This window comes from Eublepharis macularius, chromosome 7 (genome assembly GCF_028583425.1).
Source record: "Eublepharis macularius isolate TG4126 chromosome 7, MPM_Emac_v1.0, whole genome shotgun sequence".
NCBI classification, from domain to species: domain Eukaryota; kingdom Metazoa; phylum Chordata; class Lepidosauria; order Squamata; family Eublepharidae; genus Eublepharis; species Eublepharis macularius.
The window spans coordinates 11,632,664-11,660,507 of record NC_072796.1 but is presented as its reverse complement, the minus strand read 5'-3'; the positions used below and the strand labels follow the sequence as shown (position 1 = coordinate 11,660,507).

The following is a 27,844-nucleotide window of genomic DNA, read 5'->3' as shown; positions in this document are numbered from 1 at the left end:
ATCCGGAACTACTGGATGGCTGTATGTGCGAGACTGTAATTGCAGGAGGGTGTGAAACCATGGTTGTCGCGGCCAGAACAGGGCTATCAAGATGAAAGATGTCCTGTCCCTCTGAATTTTGCTAAGGACTCTGGTCAGAAGTGGGAACGGAGGAAATGCGTAAAAAAGGTGTCCCGACTACCCGAGTTGAAACGCATCCCTGCGAGACTTTAGGACTACTCCTCCTCTGGAACAAAAACCGCGAGCCTTGCGATTCTCTTCCAAGGTGAAGAGAACTATGCTTGAGAAGCCCCACTCGGGGAAGACAGGGAGTAGGTACTTGTCCTGGAGGGACCATTCATGATTGTCCCTGCGTATCCTGTTCAGATGGTCTGCCATCGAATTTTCCACCCCAGGGATATGCACAGCCTGTAGCCATATTGAATGCTCTATGGCCCACATCCAGAGTGCCACTGCCTTGTTGCACAGAGTCACAGACGCTGTGTCACCCTGTTTATATAGAACATCGCCGTCGTATTGTCTGTTAGGATCTGGACGGACTTGTTCCGCACAGTATCTGAAAAGGAGATCAGTGCATATAATACCGCCCTCAATTCAAGTAAGTTAATATGTTTGTTACCCTCTAAAACGTTCCACACACAGTGGGCATGATCCCTCACAATGGGCCCCCCAACCTAAAAGAGAAGCATCAGTAGAGACCGACATCTGAGGCTGTCTGCAACCAAACCCTTTGAAGAGGTTTGAATCATCCAACCATCAATCTAAGGAGCCCACCACCTTTCTGGGGACCGAAAGCCTCCTCTTTTGAGAATCCTGTTCAGGAAAAAAACCTGACTTGAACCATATTTGTAATGGCCGCATAAATAACCTGGCCAGTGGTACTACTGCAGTAGTAAAGGCCATGCAGCCCAGTAGAATCTGAATAAACTGAACAGACTGGAAATGACATTTTTTCAGCCTGTTAACGAGAGTCTTGATCTTTGAGGCTCTCCTCAGGTAAGAAACCCGCATTTCTGATACCATCTAGGATGGTCCTAATAAATTGAAGAGATCTAGTAGGAGTCAGTTTAGATTTCTTTTGGTCAACAGTCTCAAACGGAGGCAAAGTGACAAGGTGAGGGAAACCGTCTATTGACATCTTCCACTGAAGTACCAACGATCAGCCAATCGTCTAGATATGGAAACACACAGCATCCTTGAATCCTCAAGTGCGCCACCACTACTGCCATACACTTAGTAAAAACTCTCGGGGCAGTAGCAAGCCTAAAGGACAAAACCCTATACTGGAATACACACTGATCATACGAAAAATGGAGGAATTTTTTATGTTCTGAGAAAATTGAAATACGGAAGTAAGCGTCTTTCAAATCTAAAACTGCAAACCAAGAATTTAAGGGCAGCAAGGTTAAAACCACTTGTAGGATAACCATTTTAAATTTGCGAACCCTATTAATTTAATTCAGGTTTCTGAGATCTAGGATGGGCCAAAGACCTCCATCCTTTTTCTCAATCATAAACAAGTTAGAGTAAAACCCTAACCAGGAGGATTTATCCGTTACGTCCTCAATGGCCCCCTTTTCTAAAAGGGTGGAGAGCTCTGATAGAACCCCAGTTTGGGGAGTCTCGGAAGTAAAACACAGGGAGTCGCAAATAAGGTAACTTCACAAACTCAATTTTATAACCACACTGAACTATAGATGTAACACACACACACATCAGAAGTAATAGAACACCATTCATTCCAGTATGCACTCAACCTGACCCCGAATAATGGGTCAGGGCCCTGTAATTGTCAGAACTGCTTGTGCATCTGGGGCCCGTTCCTTGGCCTGTTGCTGATGAGAGCCAGGCTTATTTCTTTGATTCTGCCTTCATCTGGAAGACAAGGGCTGTGGGCTTTGGTGAGGCCTGTGAGGCTGGTAGGTGGTATGACTGGTACTGCTGTTGACGGCCTCTCTTGAAAGATCTGTAATACAATCTAATCGAATGATGCTGAGGTTGATGAAGGACTCCATACGATTGAGCAGTCAGACCATCTGTCCTCTTCTTGGAGAGGTATTCATCTGTTTTTTCAGAGAAGAGCATGGTCCCCTCAAAGGGGAGATCCTCCACCTTATTCCTGGTGTCAGTCGGGAGTGCTGTTGTTCTCAGCCGCACATAGTGACGCAGGACCACTGCAGAGAGTAACGATCTAGCAGAGGTGTCTGCCATACTTCTGCTAGCATTAATCTGGTGGTGGGATAGGCGGACTGCTTCCTCCTGTATGGCCCTGAGGAAGATTTTCTGATCCTCTGGTAGCTTGGGGATGAAGGTTGCCACTTTCTTCCATAATAGAAGCTGATAAGCAGCCATCATTGCAGTGTAGTTCGCCATTTTCACCCCGAAGGCAGCTGAAGTACAGAACTTCCGTCCCATTGTATCTATCTTTCTGCTGTCCCTGTCTGCAGGAAATAATAGTGACCCTTGTTTAGGCTTAGCTTGCACTTCCCCAGTCACCAACGAAGATGGAGGAGGGTGAGCTGAGAGGAACGGGCAAAGGTCATCCTTCGTACGACAGTCTCTACCTTCCTTTTGGTAGCTGGAGCAGATGCAGGCTTCAAATTCAACCCCTTCCATAGGTCCACAAAACTGTCAATCAGAGGGAAGGCAACCATGGGGGTGGAACCCGAACATATGTGCTGCAAAATTTTATGTGAACTTCGTCTCTGTAGACGTCACCTCTTTCTCTAGTGCCTTAGCCATGTGTTGGAGTATCTCATTATATGCCCTAAAATCATCAGTGGGAGGTGCTTCCTCCGCAGGACCAATCTCCCTATCAGGAGACTCTGATAGAGGGGAGGCACTGTGCCGAGTGTGAGGGACACTTTTTGTAAATTCTGCTTCAGATGGGTGTGGGGTCCTTCTTGACCCCGCATATGAATAAGCCTGTAGTGAAGGGGACCTAGATTCCCTCATGTAGGGGCGGTCCAAAAAGGAGGAGCCTTCTCCATGATGGTAAGAGATGGCTGGATCAACACTTAAGTGATCGTCCCTAGACCTTCTGTATGAGTAGGGGCTGTGCTGGTGTCTGGAACGGCCCCGTTGGCTCTTGGTTGATCCAGGCGACCAAGATTCGTGAGAGGTTGACCTAGGTTGCCCCGATGGAGTGGGGAGCTTCTCGACCAAGCACACATCCTCATCCTGGCTCACTCTCTGGCGAGGACTACGAAGTGAGGAATGGTCTCCTGACCCTCTATGTCTCTTATCTGGAGGTTCGGAAGCAACTATCTCCATCGAGATCGAAGGGGAAGTGGGGAACATGTTTTCCAAAACAGCCTTGTCGTGCTTTGACGAATGTTTGTGCTTCTTTCTTTTCTTTTCTAGGTTGGATCCTGTTGGGTTCGGAGCAAGGACCGAATCCGAAGGCTTCGGATCCGAAGAAGGACCTTCCTGAGAAGAAGTCGGGGGAGTAGCCGTCGGAACTGAGGGTGTTCAACTCCAAGAGGTCTTTGGGTTGGGAATTCCTTGAGGGGAAGCTGAGACTGCAGTCGATGTCAAAGGTGGTCAGCTCCGAGGAGTCTTCAGAACCAAAGGTCTTTGCTCAGAGTGGATAGCTGGTTCCGATGAGCTCCAAGCCAAAGCGGTGAGCAACTCCGAAGGTCGTGGCTCGGCAAGGGACAGGAACGTGGAGTCTTCGAACCCGTTGATCCAGGGCCGAGTCAAGAGACAGAACCGGGCAAGGCAGATGGTGGTGCTGTGGCTGTTAAGTCTGTGGCCGCCATAGGGCGCTTCCAAAGGGAGGCTTGTAGATGACCCGCCCGTTCTGCCCTGGCCTTGGGTGTAAAGGCGTGGCAGTATTTACACGCTTGAGTGGTATGGGCTTCCCCTAAACAATACAAGCAGCTTGAGTGGCCATCTGACCATGTCATCTTGCATAGTTTGAAAAGAGCTGTTTCCAACATCACGACGATTAGAAGAGCTGGAAACCTCTACCATTGGTGGCGAAAGAGAAACTGAGGGTATGTGGGGGGCGCTCCACCTCTTAAGGGGCCATTTTTGGCAGGAAGGACGGCCGTGCATGCGTGCTGGGAGGCAAGAGTGCCCCCTGGTGTTCTTGAGCTTTGGAAATCTCTGGAATCAGCAGGCCTGTGCATGTGCAGTCCCACAGGAAGACCATAGATGAACGTAAGTTCCAACAGCACAAGGGAAGATGATTGAATCCAAGCAGCTTTTTTGCTAAGCAAGAAGGAAAGAGAGTGCCCCCTTCGACCATCAAAAAGGTTATTTTGGGGATCATGGGGACTACATAGATGGCAGCTGCATAGATGGCAGCCATGTGCGATGGCAGCTGTAGTAAGGAGAATTAGATGCCTGTGTATACTCATGTCATGATTGTCTGTATGTTGTAACCACAATGCTCATTACTAACCTGATGTATTCTCTCCTTATTGCAAAGTGTTACTTTTGAGACCCAGACTGGGCCTCTCTTGTTATCTTATAGAAATATGCACCTCTAAGCTAGCACTGACCTTGGAGCGTCGATGCCAGCTTTTGCTACTTTGCCCAGACGCTGGGAATATATTATTGAGTACTGAATATCTAGACATAACTAAAAAGGGTTCTCTCAGGACCCATGTAGACTTGTGCACCAAAACCTTACCAGTCATTTGAGTGTGGGAAAAATCAAGTATAACACAGATTGCTTGTTTTGCCTTGTCACTTCTACCGAGCTCCATGATGGGAGTGCAAACCTGAACTGTAAAGTCCTAAATAAAGCTTTTCTACTGGAACCAATGTGTGTTCACTGGAGAGGGGCTGAGGGATCTACCTGGCAGGAACTGACAGAAAGAGATGGCTGGGGCATTGTTACAATGAGGCATGTACCATTGTGTAGGTGCAGACATGTGGGGAGAAACTTCCCTTTGCCACTAGTATGATTCTACTGTTAATCTCTGTCCTCACTCTTACATCCAAAACCAACATTACTTACCTTCACTTTTCTCTAGCAGAGAGGCGATGACAGCTTCGTTTTCAACTGGGTTCAAAGAACATGTGGAGTACACCATTCGGCCTCCTTCTGCCAGCTGTTCCACTCCACGAGTTGCAATCCTTAACTGCAGCCTGCACAAGGAAACGCTTTTAATGTGCTGATTTGCGCCTCATCACAAGACACACACACACACACACACACACACACACACACCAGTAGAGACTTAGTATACAGGAAAATTTGCTTACTGGTGAATTCTTCTACCTGCTTATTTGATAGCAGTCCAAGCAATTGGGAGATCTTTCATTTCGCTAAGAGATAAGGTTTACTTTTTTTCAAAGCAGCTTTGGCCAAAACTAGCCTAGAATGTACCCCCCACACACACCATATACACACTTCCTCCACAGAGCCAGTCATTACTGCCCTGGGTAGAAGAAGGAATTATACTCAATAAAACACATCTAGAAAGGTCAATAGCCTACCGTGCAAGTTCAGGACCGCTGTAAGGTGAGCAAGCAGAATTCACAGATAAGCAAATTCTCTGCCTTTCCTTGTCCCTACAGTAGTTAAGACAATGAGCCATTACAAAGCAGTGTGCCTCGCGTGGGGGAAAACTGGATAGGCACAACAAAGACCTATGGCTGAACACCACCGTGAAAGACCCTTTAGTCAAAAGTTGATTCAACAAAAACAAAAGAAGTTGATCCTACGACACTTAGTGAAAGCAGAGAAAGGAGAGCCAGGCAGCACCCCTAAACTCCTCCTTACTAGAAGTGGATCTGATTGGTCAAATGAAAACAGCTCCCCAATGATGGAAAGAGTAAGAATTCCACTCATTAGGACACGGGGAGATCTTGCACGCTTCAAGGGAGCACACTTTGCACCCCCAATTAGAAAGGTGTAGTGTTTTATTCTGGATCTTTGCCATCTTTTTTTTTTAAAACTATTTGTCAAATGCTGGGTGAGATTTTACCAGTGCTTTCAGAATCAATGAATTTTATTCTTACTCCTAGTGAGACACAGAAGTTTTTGATTTTACCCGATGTCCTGAACAATATGCCATACAGCATTAAAGGGGGGTGGAATCAGGCAAAACTGTCTTCCTGCTTTGTTGCACAGGTAAAAATAATGGGTCATGAAGCTTGCTTAGGTCATGCAAAAGAAGAGACCTGAAAAAAGTAAATACTCTCTTACCCGTGCAACTGTAAACTATTCTGTGTAGTCCACTTTTTCCACACATCAATGTTTTTTCTCATGGTTCCATCTCCACTGCAAAAGACAACTTTGTATGTTATTCCAGGGATATCTGAAGGTTCCGCTCAGAATCAAATGTCATGTTGAACTGGCTCAAACAATTGTGTTTTCTGTGGAGGCTGAGGATTGTCTGTTGCTTTAAGTATGATCCTACTATATAATTTCGACATGTTTATGGGTTGTTTTCAGCTCCGTTTCAGATTTTCTGCAATCCAAATCCTATTGGCACTGTTTACTAGATGCCCTAGCACGCTGACAGCATTAACATACATTCTGTAATCTGCCTTGAGTCTCTGTGAGAAAGGCCAATGATAAACAATATAAATAAATGAATTCAGAAATGTCTAGAACAGTGCATTTTTCCTCTGGATACACAAGCGCTAAGGGCGATATATAAACAGAGCGCAGCGTTGGCCATTTTACCCTAACCATTAGCCTAGGAGTTAGATTAGTCTGGGAGACCATAACTGGTTGAAGTCACCCAAGGAGCTTCATGATAGAAACCAGTTTGAAACCAGGTTTCCAGTATGAACCCTAGTTCTTTGACCTGTACATCATACTAGCTCTCTTCAAGCAACCCAAAATAATATGTGAATGTATATAGGCTGAAGGCAGCACAAAGCTTTTTAACCTAAGAAACAAACACAAGATACCTGCACGGGACATCACATAGTATCCGGTCATAAAAAAGTATCTCCTTCTTTCCATTTGTGGTTATCTGTAAATTAGGGATGCTGGAGGCGTCATGATTTACGACCATGATGCAGGGGCTGTTTAACCTCTTGGCCTGGTGCACCAGCAAATAGCAGCGCTTGTTGTCAACGTCATTTGCAATTACAAATCCCTCTAGAAGCAAAAATATATTTTTGAAGAAGCTGACAGCTTATTCAAGAACCTCATTAAAAGACAATATATTTTAGTTCCCTGAATAAAACATGATTAAAACCTTTATTTTAGCCCTATTGCTCACGTACCTGGGAAAGGAACATCCATGTCTGCATGCAACATTTCAATAAGCTGAGCAGTTTTAGACCCAGGTGCAGCACACATGTCTAAAATCTGCCAAGAAGAAAATAGTTACAAAAATAATAAAATGCTGAGAATTATTTGAAAGCTGATCTACAACATTTGCGTACGAACACAATTACTTCATACAATGGAAGAAATTCAGAAGAAGCCGTCCCAAATACACTGTTTCATGCCATAATAAATTATCTTAAGAGCTTTGCTAAACTAAATATATATACACATAAAGAAATTCAGGATTCCAATGCAGATATGATCAAAGCAGAAGATGAGACTGACAAGACTCAGATGTTTTGCCCCAGTTTATCATTACAAACCTCTGGGGTCCTGGGTTCGCAAGGTCTCTCTCATCTTGCCTCATTCTCTCATGCGGGGCTGCAGCGGGGAGGGGGAACTGGGGGAATCTTGCACACATGAAAATTCCACAAGCAGAACAAAGCACAGAGTCCACGATAATACAGATGGTTTAACTGGAGGATTCGAAATCCAGATTTAAAAGCCTTCTTTGTTGCTGGTTTCAATTTTCAAACCCTCCCCGGCCCCCAATTTTACCAAATGGCAAAAGATAATATATTCTTAGGTACATACGCTACAGGGTTTGTACTTTTTTGAATAAATTAATTTATACTTTCACATAAAAAGTGCTATGTGCACTAATTCACAATCTTTCACATACTTCACAATACTTTCATATGCATTTCTTGTACTAATTGAACATATGGTTGAAAACTAAGTATTACACAGATTTCAGTTATTCTTCCATGTTACCTTCGGTTTCTGGAAAGATAGAGTTATGTTCTCAAAATTTCTCTATGTTCAAAGCTGCCACAGTTATGATGTAATCTTTGCTGTCTCCTAGACCGCAAGAGCAATGTCTGCAGACCTTGTATTGTAGCTCCACAGTTAAGAGCCTTGTCACCAAAGTTGCAAGTGGCTGGCTGGTTCTATCCCTCTCTTCCATTTCTAGCATTTAATGCTAGAAGATGGATGGGCAGACAATACCTTTAAACACTTGGGGTTGGGTGAGGAAGAGAATTTAAGTACACAGGATGCATCATGGCTATATTAGGACAAAACAATGAAGTTTTGGGGCGATCTAAAATGAGAAGAGATGGTAATTGACTGTAAGCTTGTTGTAGCAAATCACACCTTCAGACTTGAGAAATATGAAGCAGTATTTTAACTAGAGAGAGCTCTATACAAAATCTAGATTTCTAGAGCCAGTTTGCTGCAGTGGTTAAGAGTGGCAGGACTCTAATCTGGAGAACCAGGCTTGACTCCCCACTCCTCCACTTGATGCCAGCTGGGTGGCTTTGGGTCAGTCAGAGCTCTCTCAGCTCCACCCACCTTACAGGGTGATTGTTGTGGGGATAATAATGACATACTCTGTAAACCGCTCTTGAGTGGGTGTTAAAGTTGCCCTAGAGGGCAGTGATTAAATCAAATATTATTATTATTACTCTAGTACTCACATGATGGACTTATTGTTAATCAACTGATGCAATAAAAGCTAATAATATGAAACCTGTTGTGTAAACTATTTTGTTTTTCCAACAATGTTTCAAGATGGCACAACAGTGCAAGGTCCAACCTTGTGATGAGGCTGAACATTAAGCAGCAGGGGTGGAATCATGCTGACAGCTTCTTGGCGACTAATGTTCCCCTAAAGGAAAATCAAAACAGAAAAATAAGTCGTTTCATTTCCACCTTGCAATTAGGCATACAGAACAGAAAATATACTTTAAACAACTGACATATGGAAAGTACTGGGCAGGTAAGTAGGCATCTGAACAGCTTTTTGGTACAGCAGCATCTGGATTATATTGCTCCACGATGCAGACTGTGTTACATCCATATATAATAGTCTTTCTTTCACTTGATGATGCAAAACCCATCTCTTAGCAGCAATCCGATTTCAGTGAACTTTTAAGAACTTTTTAAAGACTTTAGTCAACCAGCATTCTCCAGTAATGGGAACAGAGTATGCAGATTAACCTTTTACCCCAGAAAGAGAATTAGGGCTGGCTGGCACAGTACAAATCTGAATATGTGCAAAGGTTGGCAAGCAGACGAAAGAAGAACTCGAGAAACGCATCTGGCAGTCAAGGGGATTCTGCAAGGACGCTTTCTTTCTTTTTTTAAAAATAGTTTTTTATTTTAACATCTAGAACAATAAACTACAAAAAACTACAATAGTACAAGGGGAGGGAAAGAAGGGAGAGAAAAAAAAGAGGGGGAAGGGGGGGTGGAAAAATGGGGAAGGCAACTCACAAACACTAAACACTACACTTCAATGCTTTCCCTTCATACTGCCATAATTAAAGAAAATAGCTTAATAAAGTAATGATGGAATGGTTGATCTTACAAAATACAAATTACAGTTCAAATTAAATCTCCCCCCCCCCCGGGCCTCGGACGCAGTTCTCTCTGAGCAGCTACAGCCGCAGCGCTCGTTGCCTCCCCCCTCCCTTCAGGCTTCAAATCTTCTTCTTTTTGCTTGGTGTCTGGCCCAAATTCTGGATTTTTGTCCACAAAATCCCTTAGCTGATCTTCCGAATTAATCTTGTAAGCTTGATCTTTATAACTAAACCCGATTCCTTCCGGAAGTAGCCATTTGTACTTTATGCCACGTTCCCTCAAAAGAGCTGCCAGCTTTTTATACTTAAATCTTCTCTTCCGGACTAAAAATGGAACGTCCTTCAGTATCTTGACTTTATTTCCGAGAAAGTCCAACTCCGCATTATATGAGTTATATAGGATATTGTCCCGGACCCTCCTGGATGAGAACTCAATAACAATCTCGCGAGGCAGCTGCCGCTTCATTGCATATTTTGAAGATGCCCGACGGACTCCCAAAATGGCGCTTTTTACTTCTTCTTTAGTTGCCCTCGCGGGTGTCGCTAAAAGTTCCAAGGCAAGATCCCATAAATCCTCGTTTTCCTCCTCTTTAACATTCGGGAGACGCAAAATGGTCTGTGTTCGCTCCACTTGCAGCCCAATCAGCTGGTTTTCCACCAACTTTAGCTCCTTGTTCGTTGCTCTCATAAGTGACGCATTTTCCCGAGCAGACTTCTCTGCCCCCCCCCGCTACTTCCTTGATGGCTTTCACATCGCTCTCAATTAAGCTCACCCTTTGATCTGTTTCATTCAGCTTGTCAACAAAGGGTTTTATGGCTTCGATAACCGATCTTTTCACCAGTTCCTCAAGCGACTCGCCTCTTCCCTGCAGGGCAGCTGAAACTGACTTGCCCAGAGCAGGACTTTGCTTTTTTGCTGCCATTTTAGGGGGGGGGGGAACCGCCAATCTTCCGAGACTCTGCGAGGGGGGGGGAAATCCGAATCTTCTAAACTTCAGATCCCACCACTCCTTCACATGCACTTGTAGTAACAGAAGGGATTCGCTTACTTACAGGCTTCCACCTAATCCTGTTCTTTGCCGTTTTCCATGGCCCGGCAGCACACAAGGTGCCGCGCACGTCTGCCGGCCTCCATAGGGACAAACGGGCAATTTACCCCCTGCCTCGATCTGCCAGAGGGCTCTTCCCGTCGCATCCCGGACCCAGACTCCCTCCCTGGGAGCCCTGGGGGCTAACCTTTGCAGATCAGCCGCCCGGTCAGGCTGCTCGGCCGCTTCTTCTCGGACCTGCCGAGAGGAGCGTCCAACATGGCCGCGAAAACGAAAACGAATCCAGGTTGCTTTCTTTCATACACATTGAAATGAAATTGAATTGAATAAAACAATTATGAATATGGACCCCCCCCATAGCCGGTTCCAGGCAGAGGCGAGCCAATGTTCTCTCCATGATTTGTACACATTTGCCTACAAACTAAGAAAATGGTTTAATCTTAAGGAGTTTGTTAGGTGCTGAACACGGTGCTGGGGGATTGTATGTTTAAATGTTTTTTATTATTTTTAAGATGCCTCAGGTGGGTTCCTGGAAAGGCACCATAAAATTTTCTAAGTCAATTATTGCTCTGACCACTGTGAAAAAACAAAGGAGAGAAGGGGCGGTAAATAACCAAGGAAGGAGGACATGGTGACGTACTGTTAAACTACCAGCTGCATTTGTTAAGAATAGCTTACAAACGTATAAGAAATCAAAGCTGCAATGGAATCATTCAGGGACCCTCTCCTACACCATCTGTGAAATTCTTTGAATCTTAGAACTCGAAGGGCCTAATGGATCATCTAGTCCAATCCCCTCATTCCATGCAAGAAATCTGAAGCTAGAGCGTTCCTCACAGATGGCTGTGTCACCTTTGCTTGAAAACCCCTAGCAAAGGAGAGCCCGCAGTTCCCCTACTTAATTGATTCAACTGTCAAACAACTCTTACTGTTAAGAAGCCTCTCCGATCGCAGTGCTGAAATCTACCCTCCTGTAATTAAAGCCCATGAGATCTAGTTCTTGCCCTCTAGAGCATCACAGAATAAATTCATGCAGTAGCCCTTCAAGTACCTGAAGAGCACAACAACTGCATCTCCTCATAGCTTTCTTTGCTCCAAACTGAACATATGTATGGTTGTTGTGGGTTTTCCGGGCTGTATTGCCGTGGTCTTGGCATTGTAGTTCCTGACGTTTCGCCAGCAGCTGTGGCTGGCATCTTCAGAGGTGTAGCACCAAAAGAAAGCCTTCGACAATACATTGAACATATGTAGTTCCTTCAAACCTTAATCACAGGAATTGGTTTTCCATAATCCTGGTCATCACTGTGAAACCATTCCAATACTGCTAAAATTCAACAACAAACCATTATCAGGGTTAGAATTTTGCATCTGAGATTTTTACTGAGTGTGGGATATTACTAATGCTAACACCCACAGATATAATCATTTTCTACATTTGTTTCTTTTTGCTTCACAAACAAAATGTAGGCCATGACTCATGATTTTCTTGCAAAGCTACCAATTTATTTAAGATCTATGAAGTCTTTCATCTTCTACTAATAACGTAATAAACTGGATAGGATTTGTTTCACTGGGGAGTGATAAATTGCTTTAGCACTTAAGTGTAGGCAAGGCAGCACTCAATGTACTGTGACTTCATATCACTACAGTTCCTGTGCCAGCTTTGCCCAAAGAAATGGGGTAATGGCTGCTTTGTTTCCTGTTGGCAACAGCATCTCAGTCTATATTAACCATCTTTTATTAATCCAAATGAAATAATGCACATATCAAAGATTGCTGAAGAGATGGGACTGAACTTTCGTACACCCTCCTTAGGCAAGACTTTATTGTGGGTCTGGATTGTTTCCCATTGTTGCTAGACTTTGCTACCCAAAGTTCAACCTTCCCAAAGTTTAGCTACCCAAAGACTTTGCAAAGTTCAGCCTTCAAAGAATTTTCCCTATTAAAAGTTCAACAACTGATTGCTGGTAACACAGGCGCCCGTCAAAAGGTGGAAAACTGTGATGAGGAGAGGGTGGGCAAATCAAGTGTTTTTTTTTCTTTAGTTCCTAGCTTCAGATCTGCCTAAGCTGATTCTGTGAACCTAAGTGGAAACAAAGGAGGGGCAGCCCCGGTGCAAACGCAAGCGGAAGGAAAAAAGAAACCTGAAGCCTCAAAATGAAAAGCATACAATGAGCACACAATGAAGCCACAGAAACAGAAATATATCAAAAGTGTAAATATAATAAATATCACAATTGGTGTATACTAATTAAACGTCAAATTGTATATACCTAAACTACAACCATGCCAATAAATGCAAGTCCAATGAACACCAAGGTGCACACAGGCACCAAAAGGGGTAATATCAGTATAAGGGTGCACGCAGGCACTTCCTCACAAGCAAACCAAAAAATACAATGACAGAAACAGTATCAGGGTGCACACAGGCACTCACATAAATAAGAGGCAGTAAGGGTGGTTGGAAGGAAACCACCCAAAGACAGAAGCGGCTATAATGTCCAAAAGTAAGTGCAGTATGAAGAATGCAGAGGATGATGGAAATCAGATGTCCGACGTGCAGTCAGACTTCATATGCCACGCCTACGGGATTTGCCAGCATATAAGATCTCACCCCGTTTCGTGATTAGTTACTTCACTTCTTCAACAGGCACATATTTCTTGTATACAATGTTGCAACCAAACCAATCTCAAAAGTCTGCCTCAATGAAAACGCTCATAATGGTTTTAATGCGGTGGCATTAAAACCTGTTGAAGAAGTGCCTGTTGAAGAAGTGAAGTAATCACGAAACGGGGTGAGATCTTATATGCTGGCAAATCCCCTAGGCGTGGCATATGAAGTCTGACTGCACGTCGGACATCTGATTTCCATCATCCTCTGCATTCTTCATACTGCACTTACTTTTGGACGTTATAGCCGCTTCTGTTTTTGGGTGGTTTCCTTCCTACCACCCTTACTGCCTCTTATTTATGTGAGTGCCTGTGTGCACCCTGATACTGTTTCTGTCATTGTATTTTTTGGTTTGCTTGTGAGGAAGTGCCTGCGTGCACCCTTATACTGATATTACCCCTTTTGGTGCCTGTGTGCACCTTGGTGTTCATTGGACTTGCATTTATTGGCATGGTTGTAGTTTAGGTATATACAATTTGACGTTTAATTAGTATACACCAATTGTGATATTTATTATATTCACACTTTTGATATATTTCTGTTTCTGTGGCTTCATCGTGTGCTCATTGTATGCTTTTCATTTTGAGGCTTCGGTTTTCTTTTTTCCTTCCGATTCTGTGAACCTAGGCAAATCATGAGAGGGAGGGCAGGAAGGGTTACGTCAGTGCTTAGATCTCATGGCCCCTTCTTACACACTTAGGGTAATGTTGATCACCACTCTGAGGTCAAGAAGCAAGTTTCTCCATGTCAGTTTGGCTAGGGATCCTGATGGTGTTTTGCCATCTTCTGGGCATGGAGCAGGGGTCACTGGGAGTATGAGGGAGGGAAGCAGTTGTGAATTTCCTGCATTGTGCAGGGGGGTTGACTAGATGACCCTGGAGGTCCCGTCCACCCCTATGAGTCTATGATTACACTTTTCCCTCCTCCTCAGTTTTGTCCATTGAAACATCACCAGCATCATTCTTCTTCTCTTACCACTACCTGTCTGCTTTGATGTTCCCTGAAACACAAGAACTACATTCTGCCTAAATGTATCCTGTTTCAGAGTCAAAGCTTTGCAACCCAAGAAGTATTAATTTCAGCTAGAACTGCAAGCGGATCCTGAAGTTCCTTCTTCCAGAATAACACACAACTTCAAATCTTATTTACATTTCTAATCTGAAGTATGTTTTCTTTTCTTGGAGCTCTGCCTACAAATCAGCCCTTTGGTCTACCCAGGTATTATGAGTTTAATTACAACTTTCATTATATTATAAGTTTCACCAGTAAGTTGATCATGATGCTGCACTTATGCAATCCGCCCTCTGTGGGTGTGAGATCATGATACCATTACTGAATTTTCAAAAGAGATGTCCTCATTTCTAGCTGTCCTAGCCAGGATTTGATTATATCTCTCTAAAAAATGGCTTTGGTCCACCTCACCATTTGCTGACCGGAGTGCTTTTACATAGCCAATGATTACAGTTTCACGCAATAAAATGATTTTTACATTTAATTTAAAATATCCAAATGATACCATGGTGAGTAAAGGGAACCTCTGTATTTAAAGACAGCAGACTTCAGCATGCCAGTGCCAGGAGGCAACATCAGGGGAAGGCCTCGGCCTGCGTGCCCCATTGTGGGGTCCTCCAGAGTGACTGGCCGGCCACTGTGAGAGGGAGCGGGTGCTGGGCTAGATGGACCAATGGTCGGATCCAGTGGAGTAGTTCCTTAATTATTCTGAATCCTATTTCCTCTTTCTTTTGTTTTTCTCTTAGCCACAGGCAAATTTGCCCACTTCAGATATAAAGGCAGGAACTATTCACAGGGAGTGAAAGAGTCCTAGGATTTTCCAAATTTCACTTCTTTCAAGCTGGCAACTGAACCTCTCTCCATTATGCACTAGGGGGAAGGGGGGAAAGCAAAAATGATAGAACTTTTTAAACTAGAGGTCCCAAGTTTACTAACTGGTAAACAGATGGTGTTTTTCATCTGTGTATAAAATTAAGATTCTTTGTCCAAAGAAAGGAAAGTCACTAATTTCTCAGAATTGTTTTTGCATGAAAGTGCAGATTCCATATTCATGGCTGAGTATTTATTTCATCTTGTTAAAGCTTTAACAAATGTGTGTGTTTAATACACAGTGGGGCAATTTTGCTCACAAGTCTTAAGAGGGCCTTCTCTCCTGAAACACGTGACACAACATGTATTTCCCACTGATGTACAGAGTTTTTAGTAACTGGCATTTTCATATGCTTCTTCCCAACTGTTTTGCCATCATTAGATTAATAGAAGTAAACAGGTTCTGTAGCCATTCCTTGAACAAACTACTGAAATCCTTGAAGTCTCTTCCAGCAGTCCCAGAAACTGCACCTGCCTTTCAGCCATGATGACCTCACAGTATTAGGGGTGTGCGACTCGGGTTTCGGATTCGGATAAAGTACCCAAATCAGACTTGATTCACGATGATTGGAATCAAAGCTTCCTGAAGCTATTCGTATTACTTTGGGAAGCTTCGGGTTGAGGGGTTTAAATGCCCCTCTCTGTGCTGCTTTGCAGCAGCACAGAAACTGGCATTTGAACCCACGGATCAGCTGTTTGGCAGCGAGATGCCCACAAAATAACTGATCCAGCTAGCGGGAGTTTAAATGCCCGTTTTCCATGCCTCTGCGAAGCAGCACGGAAAGGGGCATTTAAACCTGCGTATCAGCTGTTTGGCAGGGAGATTCCCTGCCAAGCGTGATCCAGGGCGTCTCCGCTGCCCTGCGGTGGAGAAGGAGGCGGTGTGGGCCCCACAGGAGCCGGCTCCGCACTTCCCCACCGCCCAGCCGGCCGCTGCAGTGGTGGAGGAGCTAGCTCTGGCCCTTCCCTCCCCTCAAATGGCCGCCGCCGCAGCCAGTTAAGGGGGAGGAAGGGTCAGAGGAAGCATCTCCAGACTTCTCTGCCACCCAGCTGGCTCCTGCGGTGGCAGAGGAGCCAGCTCCAGCCCTTCTCGCCCCTCAAATGGCGACTGCAGTGGCAGAGGAGGTCCTTCCTGTCCCTCAAATGGCCACTGTGGCAGCCATTTGAGGGGCAGTAAGGGCTGGAGGAGGCAGCTCCAGCCCTCCCCGCCATCCTGTTGGTCACAGCGGCGGCAGAGGCAGCGGCACAGGCTCCGCCAGAGCCGGCGCCGCGCTTTTCTTCTGCCCAGGTGGCCGCTGTGGCGGCGGAGCAGGCTCCGCAGGAGCCAGCTCCATGCTCCTCCACCGCCCTGCTGCCCGCTGTGGTGGTAGAGGTGGCAGCGCAGGCCCCGCAAGAGCTCGCTCCGGCCTTCCCCGCCACCCAGCTGGTCTTCCTAGCTCCAGGTAAGTGGAGTGGGGTGGCAAGGGAAGGAGGAGTAATTGGGGGGCTGGGGTGGGGGGACTGGGAGACAGGCAGCTTCCCCCCAGTATGCTCCAAAACTTTATGGAGCATACCGAAGCAATTTAAATACCCAAAGCAGGAAACCCAAATTTTTTCCAGGTGCACACCTCTAGACAGTGTTATCTTGCACTTCCAGCTTGTTGAAGGCATTATGACAAAAGGGATTCTCTAATTCTAATCTTCCCACTGATGGCTTACAGCGTTTTCTCTTTTAGGGCAATTCAAATAGATTGTTCCATTTGTCCAAAACTTTACGAAGATAGCAGACTATAGTTTCCACATTTTTTTCATGATCTTGTTAGCAAACTGACTCCCCAGTGGAAACTAAACTCCTGGAGACAATGCCACCTTGGGGAATCTTGCTGATATTCTTAGCTGTTCTTGGTCTTGGCTGATTTTCTAACTGCAGTCAATTAGCAATGTTTTCCATGATTTTCCTATGTCTTTGTTTCCTTTGTATTTGTTATTTGTTGTACAGAGTGGGCAGTTGCCTGTGTATATGGCTCAGTAGCCCAAAGATTTTAAGCCCATCCCATCTTAGTTCATTAATTCCATTTGAGTGTTAATTTATCAGTGATTGCCCAGCCACTTCTGATTCTTGGATCAGGAATAATTCCTCCTTTTTCTTAATTTTTCATACAATCCTTTCGATGACTGGCTTTCTTTATGAGCTGCTTCAGATCTACTGCCTGTTATGAATATTGATGCTTAACTACCCAGCAAGCTGCTATTTTAATTTTACTGTTACACAATTCATTTTTTTTGCTGTCTTTATCTTTTCTTCAGCCTGTTTCATAAAATGCAAGGTTTTTTTTCCTTTGCCGTATGATCTCAAATACTCTATATACACTGGCTATTCACCATGATTACACCATTAGACAATGGATTTAATGTCTAGACTCCTCATAACTTTCTACATGTATATCCCGATCTGGCTGATCTGCATAAAAGTTGGCTAGAGCAGCTGTAACGTATATTTCTTGGGCACCATAATGGATGCTACCTCCGAATCATATCATGACAAGCTCTAACCCTTCAGGATCAATACCTAGGACTTCTCTGGCCTCACAATCAGTCTCCTCCAGCACACATTCATTCTTGTTTTCTTCCTTTAAGAAACCTTAAAATATGCCCGGCTCATGTTTCAATCCATTTCCTCAACTGTTAGTCAGCTAGATTCAACCACTGCTGTTAACAACAACATCATTCGATTTATATACTGCCCTTCAGGACAACTTAACGTCCCACTCAGAGTGGTTTACAAAATATGTTATTATTATCCCCATAACAATAATCACCCTGTGAGGTGGGTGGAGCTGAGAGAGCTCTAGAGAGCTGTGACTGACCCAAAGTCACCCAGCTGGCTTCAAGTGGAGGAGTAGGGAATCAAACCCGGCTCTCCAGATTAGAGTCCTGCGCTCTTAACCACTACATCAAACTGGCTCTCTCTGTTAAAGCTCCATGGAAGAGGGTGGGGAGAAGCTATCTGTTGCCAGTGTAACATCTGTACTTGTAACTTCTGCAGGTGTTGGCAGATTTACAAGACACAAGACTGACTCCTATCCATCTTGTTCATACGACTTGAAGAACAACTGATATCCACCTCTCTCCTGGCACACTATCTATGAATTAAATCAGATTCTTATCTCACCTTTCTGCAAATGGCTATCAAAATCAACTATCTAAAGCAATAACGCTGCACCATCCAATTAAAACCATGTCAGCAAATATCTAAACCTAATTTTAACAGTAGCTGTTCTTTAATCTCCAAGAGCAGGCCAGAGTGCTTTGTGCCTAAGAGATGTTAACTTAGGCAAATCTGGTTAGGGAGGGAGCTCTATAACTGTGGCACCACTTCAAAAAATGTCCTGACCACCAGCCTAATTTCTAAAGAAAACGTGTGCTCAGAGAAGAGTTACTAACATATTAGGTGAGAGGCAAGCTTATGATGAAGCCAGCAGTTCTTACGATATCAAGCCCATACCGTTCAATTTATAGACTGCCTTTATCATTATAAAGCAGTCACTTATTCAGTCATTAACCAATATTACTGATATGACAGTATTGCCCCAAATAAAGAGAAAAACTCAAATGTGCAGAGGCAACTGCGCAATTCAATTAATAGTTTGGTAAAGTTACCCTTAGTAAAGTGATATGAATAGGCAAAGTCACTTGCTGGCAGGAAGGTAACACACAGTAAGATCACCACCCAGTCCAACTTGAGGAGATAACTCACCTATGGCGATCAAGTAAATTGGATGACAGGTCTTTTTCCACGCTCCCAAATTATCTTCATGAGAAAACCTCTTCAACACAAGCCTCTCCCATGCAACAGACTATTCATTACACTGTAGCACAGCGGCCTTCAACCTTTCCAGACCTAGGATCCACTGAGCTGCAAGCAGGTAACATCAAGGTCACTGTCTAGCAGACAGAATGGAAGCCAGAATTATGGCTTCACTAGTATCACTGTTAGGACTGCGGACAGGACCAAGAAGCCATGGATGCGAAACCTAAGCTAAGCTTATATTCTAGAGTTTAAATCCTAGGGTCAGAGTTGTGAAGGAGAGCTCTCTACTACTGAGTGCCCTTGCCTTGCTATATTAACATACTTACACATTCTGTTTCGCTAACAAGGAAGTGATGAAATTTTTCTAGCTGTGGAGACTTGCGCAGGACTTTTCTGCTTAGGTTTGTATGCCACGCTAACTCTTCTGGATACCTGAAGAAAGAACAAATACTCTGAATACAGTGTCTCCAAAATCTGAAGAGGCATAATAAAACACTCCATTGCAATTTTATCAGTATACTCATTAAATCATTTTGTATATGGAGGATGCAGGAATTCAAATTACCCCAAGCAATTTAGGCATGTCAATTTGCTCAAATAAGTATGTAATAGGATACCATACCCTTAAGAATAACAGTAATTCAAAACACGACAGTGACAATACAATCTCAATCCTGATCTAAATATGCTAGCCACGTGGACTTTAAATCATAAAAGGCAAAAGCATTTCCCACAAACTCTTCCAATCCTTTCCAGACCTAGGATCCATTGGGCATTGGATGTCTGCTGCAAACTGACTGACACCAGCTTTCCAAGAAGGGAATCACAAGTTTTACTCAGCCACGCTAATTCTAGCACTTTTCATGGAAGTTGACAGAAACAGATCCTGAATATTTATACGGGCTCTGCCATAAAGCTACAGCCCTCTTCCTCCAATCACTGAGGCTGACGAAACTGTAAGAAAATCCAAAAACCCTTCTGTACATAGTAAATTATCTACTTTTAACTGTTCATTTGTGACCTTCCATATTACAATGGGTTTTATTTCATGCTATGATTGTCAGCCTCCCTAAGAAAACTATTGTGCTATGATAGCAGGACTGCAGTAGTTGGAAGGGACCATGGCTTGGTGGCAGAGTATCCACTTTGCATGCTGAAAATCCCAGGCTCAACCCCTGCCATCCCCAGCAAGCAGCACCGGGCAGCAGGTGACGTGGAAGGCCTTCAATGGAGCGCTACTGCCAGTCAGGGCATACACCATGATCTACAAATCCTGCACTAAAAATTACAATGAAACAATAAAGTAATCAAAGAGATAGCGGGGCCATTATGCAAAGTGACCTTACCAGCTTAGTGGTTGTGGCATTTCAATTTTTTGGCCATCTACTACCTGGTTCTCGAGCTCCTTGAAATACTTATTCTTCAAGCAATGGAGAATTTCTTTGGCATGGCTATGAAATTAAAAAAAAAAACAAGTTAGATCATACCTGTCAAAACTGTGCCATGTGAACTATTTTTCAACTCTCGAGAAATCCTTATTCAACCTAGCAGCTTAGTTTCAATATTATTAATAAAAGGTAACGGTAGTCCCCTGTGCTAGCACCAAGTCATCACTGACCCATGGAGGAACGTCGCATCACGATGTTTTCTTGGCAGACTTTGTTACGGGGTGGTTTGCCATTGTCTTCCCCAGTCATCTACACTTTACCCCCATTTTACTGACCTCGGAAGGATGGAAGGTTGAGTCAACCTTGAGCAGGCTACCTGAACCCAAATTCCACCAGGATCGAACTCAGGTCGTGAGCAGAGCTTGGGCTGCAGTACTGCAGCTTATCACTCTGCGCCACGGGGCTCCTATAGAATATTAATACAAATCTCTTTATACAACGACCAAAATTCTTCTCACTGTGACCACAGCCATCGAAAGGCTTACATGAAACTGATCAGTAGGCCAGTTCGCAACAAGTTCACCATCACCACGTATTATCCACATAACCACTACAAATTACGAAAAGGCAAGCTTTGCAGCAGCATGCACAAAGCTAAATGGGGGACTGATCTATTTGGTGAGCACATTGACCACTCACAGTCCTTATTCAGAGGCAGAACATTTTTGACAGCCAATCATTTCTGATGCAAGGGCCTATATACACTGATCTCATTTGCTGGACCTTCTGGAAGATGGCTGCCACCTTTTAAGCACCTGATGTAGCCCTGTTTGTCTAAGCTTTTAGAATCTGAAAGTCATACTGCCTTTTTAATAAGCAAATTACTATAATTCTGTTTTTGTCATCTTTTCAAGGAGGGTATTAGAAAAGCAGCATATACATTTTTAGAAATAAGATACGCAACAGTCTGCATAAATTGCATGTTTGTATGAAGTGTGGAATATGTCAACTGAAACAGAATTTTATTTTTGCAAATTTATCTGCATGTTTTTTTTAATGTGCAAACTAAGTGACAGGTGATTGGCTTTCAAGTACGCCCGCTCACAAGAACTGCAAGAGACCAGCAGTTTCTTTTTCACATCTTACACAGCCAGAAGCGGCAGCAGAATCACGTGAGGGTTGATGCATTCTGATTTGGGACTGCCTGTATGAGTCCTGCCACAGAAATCAAAATTCAAGTTCACTTAAAGTAGCTAGAGTGAGATCACACACAGGTTAGCACTGAAATTGAGTGAAGACGGCATGAAAGAAACATGCCTAAGGCATATGTGCTAATTTATTTTTGTTCCAATTTGTCAAATTAGACAGGTTTTTTATCCTTGTTTGTTAGAACAGAGGAAACAAAAATGAAGTGTATACATGGCAAGTAATAATAGCTGTACCATACTACTTACAGCTCTCTGGGAAACAGCCATTTCTAGTCTTCAATGTTTTTTATAACTGTAAGCAGTAACAAGTATCAGAAACAGGGCTCCAAAGGACTTCTGTTTCAGGGAACTATCTGCAGTTTTATGACTTGATGTTCTCCGTTTAAAAAATCCAACAAAGTAGAAAAATAGCCTGTTCTTTTCCAGCAGCAATAAGTTCCAACACTGTAGTACTGGGCCTCCACTATTTAATTGAGAAAGTCAGTTTTGCTTTCAAAGCATTCACGTTGATGTACTAATGTAAAAATTGAGTCTTTCCCCCCTCCACAGGTATACAATGCGTGTTATGACTAACAGGGTGATTTATAAATCAGGCAGTCCAACCCCCCCTCACCCCCATGCATTTCTCCTTGGCAATTAACTCCCTAAAGGGGATATAGGCAAGCTGAAGTTCAAATGACACTTGCATCCAAATAAAATGTTGGTGGTCTTCAAGCTGTGTTATTTCAACACAATCATGTATGTAAACTGCCCAATGTATTAAATCTCTCCAGAGAAGTAGTTATTACAGATATGCAGTCACAGTGAAAACTGAATACATGAAGCTTCCTTCTATCGAGTCAAATTCTTGGTCTGCTGAGGTCAACTCTGGCTAGCAGTTATCCCCTGGTGGCTAGCAGTGGCTCTGCAGGCTCCCAGGGGGAAGATCTTTCACATCACCTCTGTTGAGCTAACAGCTGGAGATTGAACCTAGGACCTTCTACGTGTAAAGTACATTTTTTGAGCGATGGCCATGGCCCCCAAGATCTCTCAGGTGCATGATCTTAAAAGTCCTTTTCCATTTAGCTTGCTATTAGAATGAGGAATCTAGAGATGAACATGAGAAGCTTGTATGGTGTCTGACCAGTAATAATCATAACTGTGCTTATATACCACTGTTCTAGACAGACTAGTGCCTTACCCAGAGTGGTGAACAAGTTAGTTCTATTATTATCCCCACAAAACAGCTGGGGAGCTGGGGCTGAGAGGAGTGGCTGACCCAAGGCCACCTACTGAGCTCATGGCAGTAGTGGGATTCGAACCAGCAGAGTGTTGATTTGCAGCCAAATCACATAACCACTGTGCTACAGCAGCTTTCACTGCAGTGAGATAAAACTAGGCAGTGACCTGCCTAGTTTTATCTATTAAAGCTGACAGCGACTCCCAAAGGGGTTCAGGAAAAAGACAGATTTCCCCCATCCTTAGGGTTGCCAACCAACCTCTACGTTAACTGAAATTTAACATGATGTTATATGCCAGGTTATGTTACATACTTCTAAGCCATGAAAAAGCTTCAGCTGCCCCTTTCCACACATTAGAAATGGAGAATCAGCATGGTATAGCAGTCAGAGTGACAGACTAGGATACGAGAGGCCTAAGTTCAAATCCCCACCGTGCCATGGAAGCTTGCAGGGTGGCTTTGGGTCTGTCACGTACTCTGACTCACCTCACAGGATTGCTATGAAAATAAAATGCAGCAGAGAAGAAAGATGTGAGCCATTTTGGGCCCTCACTGCAGACAGCAACATGTAAGTGGGCTAAACTTAAATTTAAAAAGGCCTCTATTAAAGGATCAGGACACCCTAACCTGGACAGCACAGGTATGCCTGATCTCATCAGATCTCAGAAGCTAAGCAGCGTCGGCTTTGGTTAGTAATTGGATGGGAGACCTCCAATGAAGTCCAGGGTTGCAGAGGCTGGCAATGGCAAACCACCTCTGTTAGTCTCTTGCCTTACAAATCCCACCAGGGGATCACCGTAAGTCAGTTATGATTTGAGGGCACTCTCCGCCATCAAAGGATGAGGGCATTTTTCTCCCAAGCCAACCTGGCACCCGGCCAGTAGTTGAGATCCTCCTGCCTAAAGATGTCAGAGGTCTTTTTGCATGCAAAGCAGATGCTGGTAACTCAGAGCCACAGTCCTGCCCTAAGGCAACAACTGACACCTAAGGTTGCCAACACCCAGGTGTTGGAATTATAACTGATCTCCAGACTACAGATGCCAGTCTCCCTGGAGAAAAAAAGCTGCGGGGGGTGGGGGGGTGTTCTATGGTATTATACCCTGCTGAGGTCCCGGTCCCTCCTCAAACCCCACTCTCTCCAGGTGGGGTGAAAAATGGAGCCCTAATTCTGGAAAGCTTATACCCTAAAAATCTTGTTGGTCTCTAGGGTGCCCCTGGACTTCAATCCTTGATACTGATTGTACTAATCTCACACTGTGTAATCAATGTTGAGTCTTGTTGAAAAGGGGGGGGGGCTACAGACGACAAATAAATAAATAAATCTTGCTGTCCAATTCTACTCCTCAAATATCCAGGAGTTTCCCAACCTGGAGCTGGCAACCCTAGCCCCCCCCCCGCCCCGCAGACCAGCAGCCCCTCCCCGGCCTCGAGACTCACCTTTTGTAGCCGGTGATGCGGAGGGTGGCGGGAAGCGGCTCCCGCAGGGCAGCCATGAAGTCCCCCCACTCCCCGGGAGGCACCAGGCCCAGCTGCCCGTAGTAGTGCTCGAACAGCGCGTTCTCCTTCACGATCTCTGGGTAGCCGCCCTCGGGCCAGCCCTGGGGGAAGAAGAACCCGGGGGTGGGGTGGGGGAGCCCATCAGACCAGATCCTTCCCAGGAGCAGATCCAGAGAAGTTAACCGTTTTAGTTTTTAGTTGCATAATATTGAAGAGTCCAGTAGCTCCTTTAAGACGAGCCAACTTTATTGTGGCACAAGCTTTCGAGAGCCACAGCTCTCTTCGTCAGATGCATCGTCAGAATCTTCACTATTTTGCAGATGCATCTGAGGAAGAGCTGTGGCTCTCGAAAGTTTGTACCACAATAAAGTTGGCTCGTCTTAAAAGGGCTACTGGGCTTTTTCCTATTTCCTGAGAGTAAGCGCCATAGGCTACCCAAGGCCTGAGGAGACCTGCTGCTCGCTCCCGGGCAGCGGAGGAAGAAAAGTTGGCGCGCCTCGACATTAAACCCAGTCGACCCACCCGCGGCCGCTCCCTGCAAGCAGGTGGGAAAGGGACCTTCCTCTCCCTGCAACGCTGCATTTCTACGCGCGGGGCTCGCTCAGGCCAGGCCGCCACTCACCCCCGGGCCCCGCTCCCGCCTCTGCTGCTGCTTGTGGCGCTGCCTGCGGCCCATGGCACAGAACAGCCTCGCCGCGCCGCCGCGAAACGTGGCCCAGGCCAGAACCATGCGCCGCCCGGCCTCGCTTCCTCCCTCAGGTCAGCCCAAGCCTCGTTGCGCGCGCAGCTGCGGGCTCACGCATGCGCCCCATGGAGGCCCCCCGCCTCTTCCGACGTGTGAGGCGTGCTCTTCCCCCTCCCTTCATTCCCCGGACCCTGGGATCGTCGCTGCGCCTGCGCGCTAGCAACCAACTCTCGGAGTAGGTTTTGTTGTTGTTGTTATTGCTACGCGTGGAGTTTTGCACAGAAATAACCCAGAGGGCGCCTGCAAAGATGCTTTGCTACCAGTAAGAACAAAACAAATAAAAAAGGTTCCCCCTTCTCTTCTTCTAGTGGCCTTGCAAGTATCGACTCGTTTGCAGCTTTCCTGACTGTGATGGTTTTTTTTTCTTTGCTGGAAATAGTTACGAGTGGCTCTTGGGTTTTGCTCAGAGTAAGGATCCTGTGTCTCAGATCCTGATGCCGCTTTCCTGGGAGTAATATGCATACAATAACATGGGACTTAGTTCCAATTAGACCTGTTTCGGATTGCTCCCTTTGTATAGAATTGTGCTTTTAAGAGATTAGTTTATGCATGCAGCAGAACTAAGATGATCTGTGTGAAGCCGTGTTGGTCTGCAGTCGAAGAGCATGATCCGGGTCCAATAGTACCTTAAAGACCAACTTGATTTCCAAAGGAGCTTTGACTCGCGAAAGCACATACCTGGGAAATCTAGTACTATGGGACCCGGATCTTGCGTGAAGCTAAAACGCGATCCTAGGCATTTTTATTCAGAAGTACATTCTATTATATCCCCAGGATAAAAATGCACAGGAATACACCGTTCAGAGTTTGTTTGTTTTTTGGTGAGCTGTACCACTTTAGAGGGGTAAAGGAATGCACTTTTGAGGGCTCTTCTAGAATTGCATACTGCAATTCATCCTTCCACCAACCCTGTGAAGTAGGTTAGACAGAGACCCAAACTACATGTTGCATTTAACTTGACTCCTACAGGGACTGGACAAGTTGCCAACTGATTGCTAGCAACTCCTGGGAGCTTTTACAGGCAGAACTGTAGTAAAATAGTATTGCTGATGCTGTAACACAATTTCCAAGTGAAAACCAGGATGTGACATCAAAGCCTCATGGGATGCTCTAGGGATTCCACAAATCTGGAGGGTAGATTATAGAGATCATATAGATATACGATATAGGTGGGATATAAATAAAGTAAATAAATTGAGAGAGAGAAAACCGGTGTAGTGTAGTAGCTGGCTAAAGCGCTGTGACCTCATTGATGACAGTGGCAAAAGCGCCAGCGCTCATCAGTCCCGGTGCATTTTGATATAGTACAGACTAAAAAGATCTGCACTGCACTGATCAAACACAAGAGGTGTGAAAAGGCCCCGGGCAAGCCAGTTCCATGCCTTTCGGCTTGACTTCCGGTATAGCAAGGAGTTATGTCCCCAGTGCAGAAGGGGCTAATACGCTAAACAGCTAGGACATTCAATGAGCAAATGCAAAAGGGGAAGTGTGGTTGAATTTTGAAAACAAGTATAAATCCAAACACAAATGAAAACATCACAGCTGCCCTAAGGCGGCAAGTCCCCCATACTGATCACGTGTTAAATGTAACACAGTTTGGTCCTGTAAGCATGGCTGGCTTGAACGCACCTGGCAAGTTTCACAGCCAAGTGGAGATGAATCTGGGCCTCCCAGATTCTAACTTGATAACCTAACCACTGCATTACACTGGCATAGTATCTTAGTGAGAAAGCTTTGTGGTGCAGCCCTGGGGAAATTGACACTTCCAGTATGAAAGTGAACATTAGGAAGAACTTCCTGGCAGTTAGAGCAGACCCTCAGTGGAACAGGCTTCCTTGGGAGGTGGTAGGCTCTCCTTTGGAGTTTTTAAAGCAGATGCTACATGGCCATCTCATAGCAATGCTGATTCTCTGAACTGATCAAAAGCAGAGTGGAACAGAACACTGCCCGGGATGAAAGAAACAGTAATATGATCTATTTAAAGTGCTCCCAAAGTGCTCTGGGAGTTGGCATCCCGCTTCCTTGGAATGTATGGGAGGGGAATATGGATGAATACTCATCAGAGATGCTTTAGGCTGATCCTGCACTGGGCAGGGGGTTGGACTAGATGGTCTGTATGGCCCCTTCCAGCTCTATGATTCTATGATTCTGTGATCCTTGTTCTTTACATTTACAACGTGCAATTCATACAAGATCATATATTCATACAACAGTATTTGCGTCACTCTCCAGGTTCTATGAGGGAATGGACATTTGAAATAATCTCCATACGGTGATCCTTTGCCTGCCCCTGAGGAAGTCGGAAAACGAAATCTGGCATTGCAGCTGGCCCCCAGTTTGGGCTACTACCCTTCAGGATCTCTCATATGGAATATTGAAGAAAACCTACAAGCAAGAAAGAAGAACTAAATGAGACTTGCGCTCTCTAAAAAGCACAGCACTTACCTGCTATTGGACTTGGAGTTGGCATCCTGCTTCCTTGGAATGTATGGGAGGGGAATATGTGATCCTTGTTCTTAGAACTTTTAATATATGATCTTGTAGGAATTGCACGTTGTAAATGTATACGAATTTGGGAGCAGTAGCACTTTAAATAGATCATATTACTGTTTCCTTAATCCCAGGTGGTGTTCTTTTCCACTCTGCTTTTGAGCTGTTGCTCTGGGATTTGCCCTGTTTGTTTGCGATTCTCTGAACTGAGGCAGATCCTGAGAGGGAGGGCAGGAAAGGCCAGTCAGTCTGACTTCTGTTGCTGGGAAGATATTAGAGCAGATTTTAAAGGGATCAATC

The 27,844-nt window shown here is 44.7% G+C and overlaps 1 protein-coding gene across 1 annotated transcript in view; it reads right to left on the bottom strand.

Moving 5' to 3' along the window:
• The window catches only part of NSUN2 (NOP2/Sun RNA methyltransferase 2), a 49,860-nt gene extending 24,786 nt beyond the window's left edge, over positions 1–25,074 (bottom strand). Inside the window, exons 1-9 of the mRNA XM_054984768.1 lie at positions 24,932–25,074; positions 24,250–24,410; positions 20,344–20,448; positions 19,324–19,429; positions 8,841–8,912; positions 7,198–7,282; positions 6,877–7,069; positions 6,164–6,238; positions 4,970–5,100 (exon numbers count right to left, since the gene is read on the bottom strand). Of these exons, the coding sequence (XP_054840743.1) occupies positions 4,970–5,100; positions 6,164–6,238; positions 6,877–7,069; positions 7,198–7,282; positions 8,841–8,912; positions 19,324–19,429; positions 20,344–20,448; positions 24,250–24,410; positions 24,932–25,039 (1,036 nt within the window). The 5' untranslated portion in view covers positions 25,040–25,074. The remainder of the gene's footprint in view (positions 1–4,969; positions 5,101–6,163; positions 6,239–6,876; positions 7,070–7,197; positions 7,283–8,840; positions 8,913–19,323; positions 19,430–20,343; positions 20,449–24,249; positions 24,411–24,931) is intronic.
• Positions 25,075–27,844: the final 2,770 nt, after the last annotated feature.